General features: G+C 39.5%; 4 protein-coding genes across 6 annotated transcripts; 1 reads left to right on the top strand and 3 right to left on the bottom strand.

Annotated features, from left to right (window-relative positions):
• Window positions 1-303: 303 nt before the first annotated feature.
• Window positions 304-3,078, bottom strand: LOC135335854 (uncharacterized). Its single transcript, XM_064531864.1, has 3 exons — window positions 1,613-3,078; window positions 1,004-1,241; window positions 304-843 (listed from the first exon to the last, which is right to left on the bottom strand). Exons 1-3 carry the CDS (start codon window positions 1,709-1,711, stop codon window positions 497-499), a joined length of 684 nt encoding a protein of 227 aa, XP_064387934.1. The 5' UTR covers window positions 1,712-3,078; the 3' UTR covers window positions 304-496.
• Window positions 3,079-3,441: 363 nt separating this feature from the next.
• Window positions 3,442-4,255, bottom strand: LOC135342873 (uncharacterized). Its single transcript, XM_064540085.1, has 2 exons — window positions 4,100-4,255; window positions 3,442-4,011 (listed from the first exon to the last, which is right to left on the bottom strand). The coding sequence occupies exons 1-2, from the start codon at window positions 4,253-4,255 to the stop codon at window positions 3,442-3,444; spliced, it is 726 nt and encodes a 241-aa protein (XP_064396155.1).
• A 4,175-nt stretch (window positions 4,256-8,430) lies between these two features.
• On the bottom strand, window positions 8,431-10,254 carry LOC135345468 (sushi, von Willebrand factor type A, EGF and pentraxin domain-containing protein 1-like). Its single transcript, XM_064542893.1, has 7 exons — window positions 10,096-10,254; window positions 9,693-10,040; window positions 9,428-9,604; window positions 9,153-9,374; window positions 8,981-9,076; window positions 8,777-8,922; window positions 8,431-8,719 (listed from the first exon to the last, which is right to left on the bottom strand). Exons 1-7 carry the CDS (start codon window positions 10,187-10,189, stop codon window positions 8,627-8,629), a joined length of 1,176 nt encoding a protein of 391 aa, XP_064398963.1. The 5' UTR covers window positions 10,190-10,254; the 3' UTR covers window positions 8,431-8,626.
• Window positions 10,255-10,655: 401 nt separating this feature from the next.
• On the top strand, window positions 10,656-14,286 carry LOC135345445 (uncharacterized). 3 transcript variants are annotated; one of them, XM_064542877.1, is made up of 8 exons: window positions 10,656-10,855; window positions 11,013-11,110; window positions 11,177-11,455; window positions 12,959-13,249; window positions 13,297-13,373; window positions 13,428-13,644; window positions 13,693-13,857; window positions 13,918-14,286. In XM_064542877.1, the coding sequence occupies exons 2-8, from the start codon at window positions 11,056-11,058 to the stop codon at window positions 14,052-14,054; spliced, it is 1,221 nt and encodes a 406-aa protein (XP_064398947.1). In that variant the 5' UTR covers window positions 10,656-10,855; window positions 11,013-11,055; the 3' UTR covers window positions 14,055-14,286. The 3 variants fall into 3 exon arrangements, with proteins under 3 accessions (XP_064398947.1, XP_064398940.1, XP_064398955.1); XM_064542870.1 differs by having other exon boundaries at window positions 13,297-13,644; XM_064542885.1 differs by having other exon boundaries at window positions 13,297-13,644; window positions 13,838-13,857; window positions 13,918-14,078.
• The last annotated feature ends 6 nt before the right edge of the window (window positions 14,287-14,292 follow it).

Here is a 14,292-nt window from a genome sequence, read left to right as displayed (position 1 = left end):
AGCTAGTATGTGAGGTTCGCCCTGATTTATAATGAAGTTGAGAAGGTCTCATTGGTGTGTGTACTCTGTATGGTATGCATGCCTTCCTTAATTATCTTGTTTTTGTTCCTGGATAGCATGATCCTGGAAAATATAATGGGGACATGGCAAAGACGTAACATGGGCTGTTGTCACGTCTTTGCCATGTCCCCATTAGATTCCAGGATCATGCTATCCAGGAACAAAAACAAGATAATTAAGGCATGCATACCATACAGAGTACACACGCCAATGAGACCCTCTCAACTTCATTGATAAATCAGGGCCAACCTCACATACTAGCTGAGATTGCTGACACAACTATTATAGTTCAAATTATATGCATGCATGTGATGTATACGTTACGTATGCTGTTAAAGTGTTAATAAGCTATAGTAGCTACATGCATGTAAGTGGACAAGTAAATAAAGTGCAGAACTGTAAATATGCGAGGAGTCAAGGAAATAGTGATCACAGTCTACCTTCTTTCTGTTGATTCGAGTATTTTAGCTACACACTTGATGGCAGTATCTCCTCTTTTCTGATTAATAATTATCGCCAGCAACTTTCTTAGAGTTGCTTCGTAAGGGTTTTTCCGGCTCCAAAACTTCAATGCAGCTGTCATTGCAGCTTGAGCAGTGTGCTGCTGTCTAACATTCTCTTTGTCTGCGGGAGAGAGCTCAAATTGGTCTAGGTATATGGCGACATCATCAAAGCACTCGGCAATCGACTGTCGGTCACAATCTTCAAGCATCATGTCTAGTTGCTGCTCAGTGATCCCAGTTTCTTCCATTATTCTTTCAACAGTCAGAGAACTTTCATTTTCTGTACAATTAATGATAAGCTTTGTTGCAAAAAGTTGTTGAATCATGAGTGCATAATAATATAAATCTTGAGTATAAAATATTATTATAGTACAATTATTGCAGTGACCAAGGTATTACGCAATTGAAAGGAGTAGCTATCACGAACATACATTGTTTACCTTGCCTGTTGACTATGGCAATCGTGTTGCAGGGCTCCTTGGCTCCTTCAATGGCTAAAGGAAAATCAATGTCTATGGCAATCATGTTGCATGGCCCCTTGGCTCCTTTGATGACCAAAGGAACATTCAACTCAGTTACAGTTGCAGCATCTGCCTCCGATCCGATAAATTTGGCAGTTAGTTGGCAACTTGGTATCTTTCGCCCAGGTTTAAAATTGTCGATCCGTGCTTGAGCAAGCTACAGACAATGTGGATTATAATCTATTATACCAATCTATATAATCTAATATAATCTATTATACCAAGGGCGTATAAAAGAGAGGGCATGCAACAGCAAAACAGCAGAATTCAAATGTGGGCGGATGAATGTGCATTGAATGCACAAATGTGCTAAAAATCTATTTTTAGCACTTCAATGAAGTCTTCGTACAAATTCACATTAATCCGCCCATACTTGAATCGAGGCTAAGCTACGTGTACTATAGATAGCTATTGCATGCCCTCTCTTTTTTTTATACGCCCCTGACTGTACAATGTGTTTCACAACTTTAATACGCATACGTAAAAAAAGCTTTGTTCACAATTTCAAACAGGTGTACCGTTACTAACCTGTGGTCTAAAAAGAGGTCGTATTTCCCAGCCTCTAATTTTCAAACCCTCAATTGGAACCTCGAGTTCAATATCCTCACTATCGAATTCTAAAGTCATGTATGGACCTACTATAGCTCCTCTCCTTTTATAGTGCTTCTCAACGTTTTGTATATTAGGATGAAATTTCAGTCACAATTAAAGATATCGCCAGCACGCAACGCAATTGTTACAGTATTTGGCAAATTTGATGAGATTATAATAATTATTGTTGACATCTTCATCCCAAGTTACAACTAGGTGGATTTCCCAGCTTCTGATATCTCGCCTTATGTAGAACAGGCTTGCACTGTATAGCCTCAGAGTCTTGACTTTATCATGAGGCTGTAGGTGAGCACTCACAGCCATACCAGAGAAGTGTGTGACCTGAATATAGCCATAAGAGCTCTTCTCAGAGAACGATTCATTCTTCTCGACTTTCTTGAATGCGTACGGCAGAGATTCTTGTGTACAAACAGCTCGAAGAAAAGATAACTTCTTCACACTGAGTGGCTTTTGTTGCGCAATGTCGAATTTGAATTGTCAAAGGCTGGACGAAGTTGCAGTACGGACAGGCCTAAACCAAAACACAGCACTGACTAGCTCATTGTTGTCAGGTGTTTTGTACTGCCCTGACAGACTGGCATAGATTTGCAAAGCACATTGATCAATTTCAGGGGGTAGAGAGTTGGCTGATATATAAATTTCTAACCCATGTCCCTTCCATTTGAACGACAGTGATGATCTCTGCGCACTTAAGGCCCGGGTCCAGATTTCAATACCAAAATTTACACTATGTTCACACTGCTGTATTATTTGCAATATACAGTGTATGCTGCATCAAAATGATCCAAAATGAAGCTCAATGTTTTCTTTTTCCAAAAAACTAATTAGCTTAATTCAATTATGCTAATTAGTCCCATAAATGGTGATGACGTCATGCCACTTTCAGAAAGAGAAGTGCAAATACGGCGTTGAAGATGCCAAGATCAAGCTTCAAAAACAAGGCTAGATGAACATCTCATAGCTAGGTACTAGTATCCTTGATGGGAAGAGTAGGAGTTATTGTATTCTTGAGATACACAAAATAGCCTACCTCTAGGGTGGCTGTCAGAGCTAAAGAAGCTAGCATAGCTAAGAAAGTTTTGGACATTTTTACTTCCCATCAAGGAAACATAATCATAACAACATACTCTATCTTTTGAGGGCCTAAACAGCTACTCTTACCTTGTTTTAGTCCGCCGTATTTGTTGCCAAAGATAATCTATAATAGTTCTAGCAGCTAGCTAAGCAAATACATTGACCTTATGACGTCACATGCAATGAATAACATTAATAAACATTATGAATCTCATTAACACTACATGATCTACATGATCTACATAAAATGTAGGCAATGAATAAAATTAATCTTATCAGTGCCTGACCCAGGCCTTAACTGCGCAGAGATCATGTAACAATAATTGTTGTTTCGCTGATGACTTCTATACCCAGGATATCTGCAATATTATGTATTGCGCATGCATAGATTAATTGTGTGGTAAATGCAGATAAGGCGAAGCTGTATGAATAATACCTCTATAAATGCAATGTGGCTAGAGATGATTATCAGGAACTGATCATCTTCTTACAAAAGTGCATGGCCCATGCAAGTCTATACCTGTCAAAGGTGCCTCTCCTCTGTCTTTTTCTAACTCTATCTTCCGTGCTTGTAATGTATCGATCTCTTTGAGCATATCCAATTTGTTGCCAGAATGATACTGTAGGACCATGCCCTTCAGCCTGTTGACAAACTCAAATACTTTGGGCCTTCAATCTGGGTTGTTGCTGAGACAGCTGGTAATGAGGTCCATCAGTGGGTGTTTATCACCAATTTTGTTGAGTAGGTTTTGGCGGCGTTCAACTTCCGATATAACTATGAGTATCCCAGCTGGATCTTTTCGAGCACGAGCAATCTCTGGCAGTGGCAACTTTGCCGTAAACATTTCGACCATTAATGCTCCAAATGAGAACACATCCACACTTGCGTCATAGTGAGGGTCATCAACTAAGGTCTCAGGAGGCATATATGGTGGACTTCCAGGTGCAAAAGTCATTTGCTGGTACTTGCCTTCGAATATCATTGCAGACCCAAAGTCACAAATTTTGGCTGTCATGTTGGCAGACAGAAGAATCCCCGTGCTTGAGATGTCCAAGTGGATAATCTGTGGTGTTTGGCTGTGAAGGAAGGCCAGGCCCAGTGACACATCATGAAGGATGGAGTAGCTGATCTCATCGTGGAGAACACCATAGTGTTCGAGACAACTTCTCAAATCAGTGGGAAGGAATTCCGTGACTAGGATGAGTAATTGTGTACCCTTTTCAAAAACAATTCCCAGAAACTGGACGATATTGGGGTGCCTAATTTTGACTGAGCAGTCGACACTCGTTCAGAAAACCTTGTACATAATAATCTGATTCATTCAATACTTGATAAATTTTCTTGCCTGCACACTTCAAGCCTTGATATTCAAGTTTAAGGACGTTTCCCGATGAGCCATATCCCAGCTCGTTTTCAGAAATGAGAACGTCTTTTAAAGTGAATTCATCTAAGTTTATAGGGGCATGTCTTGTAATAGACGCCATTGGACTTAGTTGTACTGCGATTGTAGATACAATTAAAGTACGTATCCGTGAGCACTTTCAGAGAGTAATTATAATCAGTGCAACAACCAAAGAGAGTAGATTTTTTTTTTTGGTACACATTTTTTACATTTTGTGGCATATCTTCTAAAGTAAAAGTGATATGATCTATTTGAGTGCAGGTACTGAAAGTTCAACTATTGGCGCTTCCATTGGACCACCACCTGTTACATCACATGACATCATCAGTATAAAATGGCTGTCTGAAGATGTGTACTTCCGAAAATATGTTAGGAATAGAAGTAGCTTATTTGTTTGAGTTAAGATCTGAAATTTGTTGTGCATGTACCTGAGTATATTGCTCATCTTTTGAGCTTCAACGGAAGTCTGGGCTACTAGTAAGTTCTGAGAAATACTGCATTTTGTTGTTTTTTGGTGGCAAATATGTTAGGAATACAACTTTCTATTTTATATTAGTTAAGGTCTGATTTTTGAGCAGCATGTACTACAATAGTGTACTTTTCATCTGTACTAACTTACAGGAGTTAGGCTAGCCTCTTCTTTGCTAGAGCGGCCCATCTTGTCAAAAACAGTGCTTTTTATGACTTTTGGGGCAATTTGGCTACGTAGTAAGCTCAATTACCACGCCCCTGTGACACAGAATGACCAACACCAACTGCGTATTTGCAGGTAGACATCACATGACCTTTGGATGTAGCAAATAACAACAAGATGATTTGTGATGTCACAAATCAATGAATATCATTGCATACGTCAGCAAAAGTAGCAAAACGGAGCAAAATCACCATTTTTGACAAGAAGGGCTGCTCTAGCAAAGATGAGACTTATCTAGCTCCTGTAAGTTAGTACAGATGAATTCTATGCTATTGTAGTACATGCTCCTCAAAAATCAGACCTTAACTAGCATAAAATCGAAAGTTGTATTCCTAACATATTTGCCACCAAAAAACAACAAAATTCAGTATTTCTCAGAACTTACTAGCAGCCCAGACTTCCGTTGAAGCTCAAAAGATGAGCAATATAGTCAGGTACATACACAATAAATTTCAGATCTTAACTCAAACAAATAAGCTACTTCTATTCCTAACATATTTTCGGAGGTACACATCTTCAGACAGCCATTTCATAGTGATGATGTCATATGATGTAACAGGTGGTGGTCCAATGGAAGCGCCAATAATTGAACTTTCAGTACCTGCACTCAAATAGATCATATCACTTTTACTTCAGAAGATATGCCACAAAATGTGAAAAAAAATAATATAAAAAAAAATCTACTCTCTTTGGTTGTTGCACTGTAGTGGGTAATAATATTGGTTGCTTTCTGCGCATGCTCAAGTATGAGTAATCCTGGAGAGCCCCACCCACAAAAACTGCAAACAGTGCAGCAAGCCCCACTTGTTTTGGTTTTGACCCGGACACCCAAAAAGACAAGCTCTTCATTACCCGAGGCGCGCGTGGGCGGCCACGGGTATAGTAGTCTGTTGGTCTGTTTGTTTGTTTGTTTGTTTGTCACAGGTATATCTACTCACCTGGGTACCACAGCGCTGCGTTTACAGCATGTATAGCCTTCACACAACAATATCTTGTTTTAAATAGTGGCAGATTTTGATGTTAAAGCTTCTTTGTCGAATAAAAGCAAGCAAAAGCTAAACTTGCATGTGGCCTTGAGTCAAGGTATGGGATCACTTCAGCTGCAAATACGTAGTCAAGGCTTCATTACGTATTTTCAGCTGAAGTGATCCCGTACCAGGAACAATTGAATATGGTTAGCGGGTATATTTCGAGGGTATAAATTTTCGCGGATGGACCATTACAAAGGATTTCGCGGATTTTATTTTCGTGGACTGAGTTCCAGCCTTTTAGCGCATGCGCACATCAATATGCAGCTGTACCCTCCACACCGTTAGCCTCGAATCCATAATACTGAACACGCCTACTATTCATAAATTTTCGTGGGTATAAATTTTCGCGGTACAGGCTCAATCCGCGAAAACCGCGAACATTTTATACCCTCGAAATATACCCGCTATATACGGTATAGACTGGCGGCGACAGCCCCTCGCGTGCGTAGCGCGAGGGACTGGCAAACTGCCTATCAGTCACTCGTCTCAGCTGCAACGAGCATTCCAGCCTATCAGATTGCTCAACGTCATATTAGCCCTGTAATTGTAACCGCACTTACACTTCAGGGGATTCAGTGCATTCCATAGTAGCTGAATCTCATAGCAAAATTTAACCACATTATCTATAACGATATTCATGTTTAGTAGTGTCATACGATCTATTACACTTCCGCTGAGACAAGTGACTGATAGGCAGTTTGCCAGTCGCTCGCGCTACGCGCTCGGGCGGTATCGCCGCCAGTCTATATACGGTAGGCCTATAGGTATGTCAAGAAAGTAGAATTGTGACTGGTTGTTGACTGACTCTGGATCCAGCCTAGCAGGAGCCATACGTACTTCTCTTAGTCTAAGACTCTTGATTCCAGTCCACAGTGCATGTCTCATGTAGTTGTACGTTGTTAGTTTAGTTTTATTGCTCTTGAGTTGCTGTGCTAGTCATAGGCTAGCCTCCTTCACAAGGCCTCAAAATGTTTTGGGGGCCTGTCTGGGATAATTTGTGGTGTCTAACTTGCTGAATCACATCAAAGCACTAAGTGTTCTGAACTGGTAGAAAACGCAGAATTGTTGCATATTAGCCCAGTGATGGAGATAAAACCCAGTTCATATATTTTTATGCTCAAGCTGAGGGTTCCCTATCATGTGGAACGTTCCATCTTTAATTATATACATGCCCGAGTATCTCAACACCCCCCTCGACAACAACAGCCCATGTTACAACTCGGTTACAGTTGCGGCATCTGTGTAACAATAATTGTTGTTTCGCTGACAACTTCTATACTCAGGATATCAATCTGCAATATAGTACGTGTTTGTACATTATTGTGTGGTAATATGGATAAGGCGAAATTGCATGTATATGACTAATACCTCTATAAATACAGATTCCTGACTTAAAAAAGTGGCCCAAGCCTATAATTATCAAAACTAAAAAACATTTGCAATGTGAACGTTGCTAGGATTGCCAGGAAAAGAAAAGCGCGAAAAAGCGAAGAAACAAGAAATTCGGCGAGTGCATAACTCCAATCCGTTACAACGTCATTCACATGTACTGTTTCAATAAGTTATAATAATTATTTTTGTTTTGCCGGTACTTTTCCTGGCCAATCCTTTCACATTGCAAGTAATAATTATAGTGATGTTAATTATGTACATTTTTTGCAGGCTATAGTTATGTGTTTATGACTCCCTTACAGTGTTGAGCAAACACGCAAGTGTTGGATGTGTGGGTGGAAGTATTCCAAGTTATTCATGACCAGCAGATAAAGACCAATGACTCTGTATTTACCCTGCAACCTGTATTTCGATTTTAAAATTCCTTATCAACAGTAGGCCACTCGACTGTACATGTTCATGACGTTGTAACGGATTGGAGTTATGCATTCACCGAATTTCTTGTTTCTTCGCTTTTTCACGCTTTTCTTTTCCTGGCAATCCTAGCAACGTTCACATTGCAAATGTTTTTTAGTTTTGATTCCCTTTCTTTTTTCATTACAGTAGTACATTTATGATAAGATAAAATTAATGTGAGGTTGATTAATTTGTCATCGTCCTGTAATCTTGTTTGTGGCTGTAGAAAAAAGTTTGTGGTTTGGAATTCAAAGCTGCATTGACAACTGACAACATATTCATAGCTAATTTCATACTACCACAGGTGTGCAAATAAACTCTCTGTACCTTGTATGGTCACTCTTCTATAAGCAAGTCTAGATCTCTTTGTCAGCAGTTCAATTAATCTGTGTTAGCACCCATAGTACGTTCACCCATAGTAATAATTTATTGATAAACCTCTTTCAGATAGCTTTGTTGACTAATATTAATTGTCCCCTAAAATGATAATTTCAGTCTTTGGTACAACATGGTAACCATGCAGTATATACCCACTCATCTCCCACGGAGAGAGGTTATAACAAAGAACAATTATGTGCAGTGTGTAAAACGTTTGTTGTGTGGGGTTGTCATACACTTTGTCTCCCACCCAATGACCCTTAGTGTGACTATCACATTGTTGACATTAGTAATGTGACAAGGTATGCATATAATGTATAATGTTACATTGCCTTATGTGCAGTACAATGAGAGACACGGAGCATTTAGAAAGGGAAAGTTTGAGTAAACAGCAGTCATGTAAAAACAAAGGTCAACTGAAATTGTCTGTTGTGCTAGTTTTAGCAATGAGGGTAGTTTTGACCACATACAGATTAAGTAAATACAGACAAAACGGGGAATGTTATGAATCTTGTTTTTGCGAGTCTTCAATTCCATCCATTTGATAATCAATGTGTCCGTTTAAGACGTCATTTCTATTTAAGTTTCCTATACACTGCAAAGTTACACGTAGTAGTTATTTACATCATTAGTGAATGTTTATATGACTTACAGTTGCTGGATGTATGGTTGAAGTTCTTTTGACGCAGACATAACAGACCACACTGGTTGCAAGGACACCTAGCACTAGTCCCACAATAAAAGCAGTTAAAACTATTGAGATGCCTCTTGGATCCTCTATCTTGATTGAACCAGGGACTATAATACGGTGTGATGCAGGAGATGGTACGAACATTGTGTGAGCGTAATAACTTACCTGGTGGAACTGATATGCTCGTTGTGTAATGCAGGGTTATCGATGTTGTTGAAGGTGTTGTGGTTGTTGTTGATGCAGTTGTTGTGGGTGGTAATGCTGTAAGAGGAAACACATAAATGCTCAGTTCACACATTGTAAAATTGCAAAAACATTTCCTATAGAACTACCTTACCTTCACAAGTTGGAAGCGTGCTGTTCCAGTTTCCATTCTCGCTCAAGGAGTTTTCTGTACTTATTCCGTAAGTACACCTTAGAGTTGTGCTATCACTCAAAGTGTACCCTTCATCGCATTTGAAAGTGGCAATAGCTCCGAAAGATGTTCTGTTTGGTTCTTGACCATCACCGCAAAAGTCCACGGTACCATTAGTTATTGTTGGTCTTTCACAGGTAACGGCTATACAAATCAGTGGGAAGTTTTAATTCAACTATTGTTTTGTACTAACTCACGTTCACAAGTTGGTGAAGAACCAATCCATTCCCCCACTTGCTCATCAACCTTTGTTACACAAGTTATTGTACTGTTCCCATTTAGGTTGAACCCAGGGTTGCAGCTGTAATTGGCTGTTTTATCTGTCACATGCACTACTTTCCCATTTACTGGGTGATGTAGTACTGGGCATGATGCTGAAACAGAGAACATTATAATTTATACATTCATACATAGTTAACTCAGGATTGCGCTTTTTGAGACTATCAATATTATTATACATACCTTCAACAATATGAATGAGGACAAGCCTGGCTGATATGTTTCCTACATTTGACTGTACTGTGATCAGGTTGGTATTTATAGCACAGTCAGAATGAGATTCACCCTCTATCGCATACAGTGTTAATCCGTTAGCTCGGTCCTCACGAGAAGGATTAGTGTAGACAAGTACATTAGTACTAAAATTTTTCATGATTTTTTCCCTAAACAAGGTAGGATTTGTAGCCTGCTTTCCATTAATACACCAGTTAATATTGGTTATGTATAATGACGAGTTGAAGAAGTATTCGATTACTCTATCTCCCTCCACAATCTGTTGCATTTGTGGAAGAGGTCCAGGACATCTCGATTCTAAGAAAAAGAAAAGTTTCAGGGCTTTAAAGTTCACTTATATAGTAAAACTTACCTGGACATATTTCTACGGCTGTATTCACAATTGCGATTGCAACTACTAGCATGACCAAAGCAGCTGGAATCTCTTGCTTCAAAGTTAAAAACATCTCTACTTATTTGTGGTATATATGCAGACTGATGCTGGTGGAATATCTCTTTTATACATCTAACTGTGGGGGCTGTGCTAGCCTCGATTCCAGGCCCCTTGAACAAGGCGCGGCCTGGAATCGAGGCTAGGGCTGTGCATGCATGGCTGATTAACTCTAAGTAGTAAATTGATTAATTGAATGCTTTGTTCCTTGGCTGCATGTCAGGTGCCAGCTTCCTCATGTTTCTTCCCCAGCCAAATTTGAATTTAGGGATAAAACATGTGGGCCGGCTGCTGGCTGCCTCAGGATGCAAAGATCTGTTTATTGCATGCACTTTGATTTTTAGTGCAAAAACAATAAATCTTCTTCCAGCATGTCTTGCTGCATGTTTATCCTCCGGGAATGACTGGGATTCCCCCTGCTTAGCTTCACTAGCTCGCTGCGCATGCTCATAACAATAAGCGTGCAAGTGAGACCCGCCCACTTATTGGTAGCTAGCTAGCTTTGTGTAAACAAAACTTATTTCAGTTCAAGATTTTAGCAGTAGTTCCAAGCTTCTCAAGGTTTCCTAAGCTTTATTGGAGCTTAGTAACCCAACCTTGAGACTCCCGGATATCTAAAGTGAAGCAGTTTCCTCTTGGAACAGAGGTTCTAAATCTGGACAATCCTGGCCAATTTGGGACGGTTAGCTCCTATGTCGAATAATTAATTTACCTTACTGCATGCAGACATAATTATGCTGCATTGTCTAATGTTTTTGATTCCATTGCATTATATACGGTATGCCACTGTTTATCATACGTGAATTTTGATAGTCTATAACAGTATCCATTAAATGCAGTTTGAGCAGTTGCAGAGAACAGAATGATCCGAAGCTGTGCATAATGGTGTGCTTCATTATTGCTTTAATCTTTCTCTTACGTTCATCAAATGCTGGAGGTAAATTTGTTTGCACGAGAATGCTTTCCTTTTGCACACACTGATTGAAGTATTCTCTCTATATAGAGATTGTCAGCTTTAACCAGTCGGCAGTGGCTGTTCCTTTGTACGAGAACATGACATTTGACTGTGAAGCTAATGGTGATGAAGCTTATTTGAAGATAGATGACAAAATTTCGTTCTTAATAGAGGATCACCATGGCATTTACCTTCAGGATCCTATAAGGAGAAATGATAGACTGTGGATCCTCAGTGTTACAATTCAAACAAATTCTACAAATAACAACACGAAAATTACATGCTTTGTTGATTCCACAGAGAAATACCGATACCTCATTATTTCAGGTATGTATAATTATAATGCATCGCTATCTCGATAACTTCATAGCCTTATTCCCAGTGCTTTATTTTTCTTGTTGTTGTCATGATACTGTATTATAGTCTAGCTATCTCATATAGAAGGTAGCAAAAAACAAAGAAACAAAATGAGGCAGCAATAAAAGAAATGCATGGGCATACAGGAAAAGGAAGGCCTGGTTTGTGATCCACAAGGATTTTTATATGTGGGGCGATTATGTAGCCCACACAATCATGAGATATTCTCCCAGGCTATTAAATAAAGACACTTCCAGGTACCAGCTCTAGTGGTGCGGTAGCTATACCTGCAGTGTGCATGACTAAGCTAATTTGTCTAGCAGATTCGTCTATAGCATTTAGAAGGACACAAGAAAATCATAGATATTCTGAATAAGTATATAAGGTATAGCTATAGCTTGCTTGTATATAAACAGCTTGAACTCCTAGTTCCAAGTCCACATGGCCATGTCCAGCTTGCAGGCTGCAGGCACACCGTTTTATATTAGTCATATAGAGGCAGTCAAATAATATTATATTTAGCGCTTTTCACCCTTCTATATACTCCCCTATACCTTCACGTGACGTTACGATACAGGCTCTCCTTTTTCCTAACTCTACCCAGAGATAAAGTAAGGAAAGGGATTGGCAACGGTTGAAAAAATGCGACTATCCGTGATGCGCTACGTCATCGACTTTTTTTCATCTTTTGTAGCCTCCATTTATAGCTAAAAGTAAAAAAACATGCTTAAGAACATCAAAATCAAGAATTTATGCAGCCTAGTTGATCAACAGAGACACAAGAAAACAAAATATGTAGGTAAAACATCATAGGCTTACAGCAGTGCTTCTTAAAATGGGCACAAACTAATATAACACTTTCTCGTCTTTTACAGCCTCCATTTTAGCATTTTTGGTTATAAATGTAAAAAACATACAAAAGAGATTTAACGAAGGAAATGTATGCAGGCCAGTTTGTCAACATAATTATAATATAGACACAAATAAGCAGGATCTGTAGGCAAAACATAATTTGGCTACGGCAGTGCTTCTTAAAAGGGGGCACAGACCAATAATAACTAGTTTTCAAGCTCTAGAGCACCACAGTCAATTCTTCCATGCTTGGACCTTCACTTTAAATAAAGCACAGGACACGTGTAGCCTTACTATACGCAATTCTAAAGTCAATTCTAAAGTCTCATGAGACTAATAACTAACTAAAAGTAATATTACTTCGTTTCGCGGGCGTTGTGCCGGGAAATAATGCGCATCAAGGATGGTTGAGAGGAAATCAATATGAAATCAATGTGAAATGATCACGTGAGTTACTCCCGTTGCCAATATCCCTCTATTACTCTATCTCTGCTCTACCTAGTCTCTGTATATACCGTATTAATCTTATTAAACGATTAATCTCAGTATTTGAACGATTGTGATAAAGAACAAAAAAAGGAGAGCCTAGAGGCAAACACTTCATAACCAATACTTTTATAGGTCCCCCATCAAACCCTCGTTTGGTCTACAATTACCACAATCGTTCACTGACCTTAAACTGGAATGAACCATTTACTCATCCTGGATTCAATGTGATTGGCTACACTCTGGAACTCTTTAACACCGCCGACCATGAGACTATAACTGCACCTATTGACTTGCAACTAGATCGTGTGTATTCTCAAAACGTTAGTATTCTGCCGAACATGTGCACTGCAGTGGAATACACTGTGACAGCATACAATGAGCTAGGCAATTCGACGGCTTCTGTGACTGGAGGATTCCCAATTGGTGACATTAAATGTTGTGTATAGTCAATAATTAATGCCAGTATGCAGATATTGCACCTGTGGAAATTCAGTCAAGAGTTCTGTATCAAGGAAATGGTTCTCTTCATTTGGAAATTTGGTTTGAAGTATGTTTCTATAATTATTATGTATTTTACTCTTTTATTGCCTTCTATATACAGCCTGCTTATTCTTGCTCTTTCCAAGTTGTGAATTACACTGTCTACCTTGAGGAGTCCATCGAAGAAACAGTTCTCCTTAACTACTGTGATAATCGCTATAGTGTTCACTCCGGACTGAGCAGTGGAGCTAACTACACTGTTGTGGTGGAAGCTAAGAGCATAGCCGGACTAACTGTCACTAAGAAAAAGGTCGCTATTCTTGAACAGAAACTCGAAGGTAAGCATAATTTAGTGTCATCTGTGCTATACTCATATTCGATTTTAGGCTTGACTACTTCTAATTCGCCATGTTCATGTACTGCAGAATATGGACAAGAAATGTTAACATACCAAATCATTAGTGGAGCTCTTGCTGCTTTCTTTGCCATCCTCGCTGTTTTAATGATTATTGTCTTATCTCTGTATTGCAGGCAGCGTAGACTACAAAAAAGTAAGTGCGAATGTTATCAATCTTAATCGGTTCATCTTCAAAATAATTATTTCACTTCAGAGAAAAAAATTAAGAATACTCTAAGAGGTACTGTAGCTACACCTACGATACCCCAGAGACCACTATCTCTGCAGACAAAATGTGCAGCTACAAACCCGATATATGAAGGCCCCCCTCTACGAAAGCCCTGGAGGTGAACCGCTGCGTACCCTCCTCGGCAGTACCCCCAGTACACCAAACACACCCCTCGACAGTCCTCGCTATACATTTGATATGCTCCCCCCTAGTTTACCCCCTCCAAGGAAAGCATCGACATACTCTGTACCTGACGATACCCCTGACACCGCATCCCTTTATGAGACGCAAAAATTAGATTTTTCAAACATAGAGATGCCTAAGACAGCACGCTTAGGAGATGAGTACACAGTGATGAGG

The sequence above is a fragment of the Halichondria panicea genome, chromosome 1 (genome assembly GCF_963675165.1).
Source record: "Halichondria panicea chromosome 1, odHalPani1.1, whole genome shotgun sequence".
Classification (NCBI taxonomy): domain Eukaryota; kingdom Metazoa; phylum Porifera; class Demospongiae; order Suberitida; family Halichondriidae; genus Halichondria; species Halichondria panicea.
The sequence above is the reverse complement of the archived record's forward strand: the minus strand, read 5'-3'. Positions and strand labels throughout refer to the sequence as shown.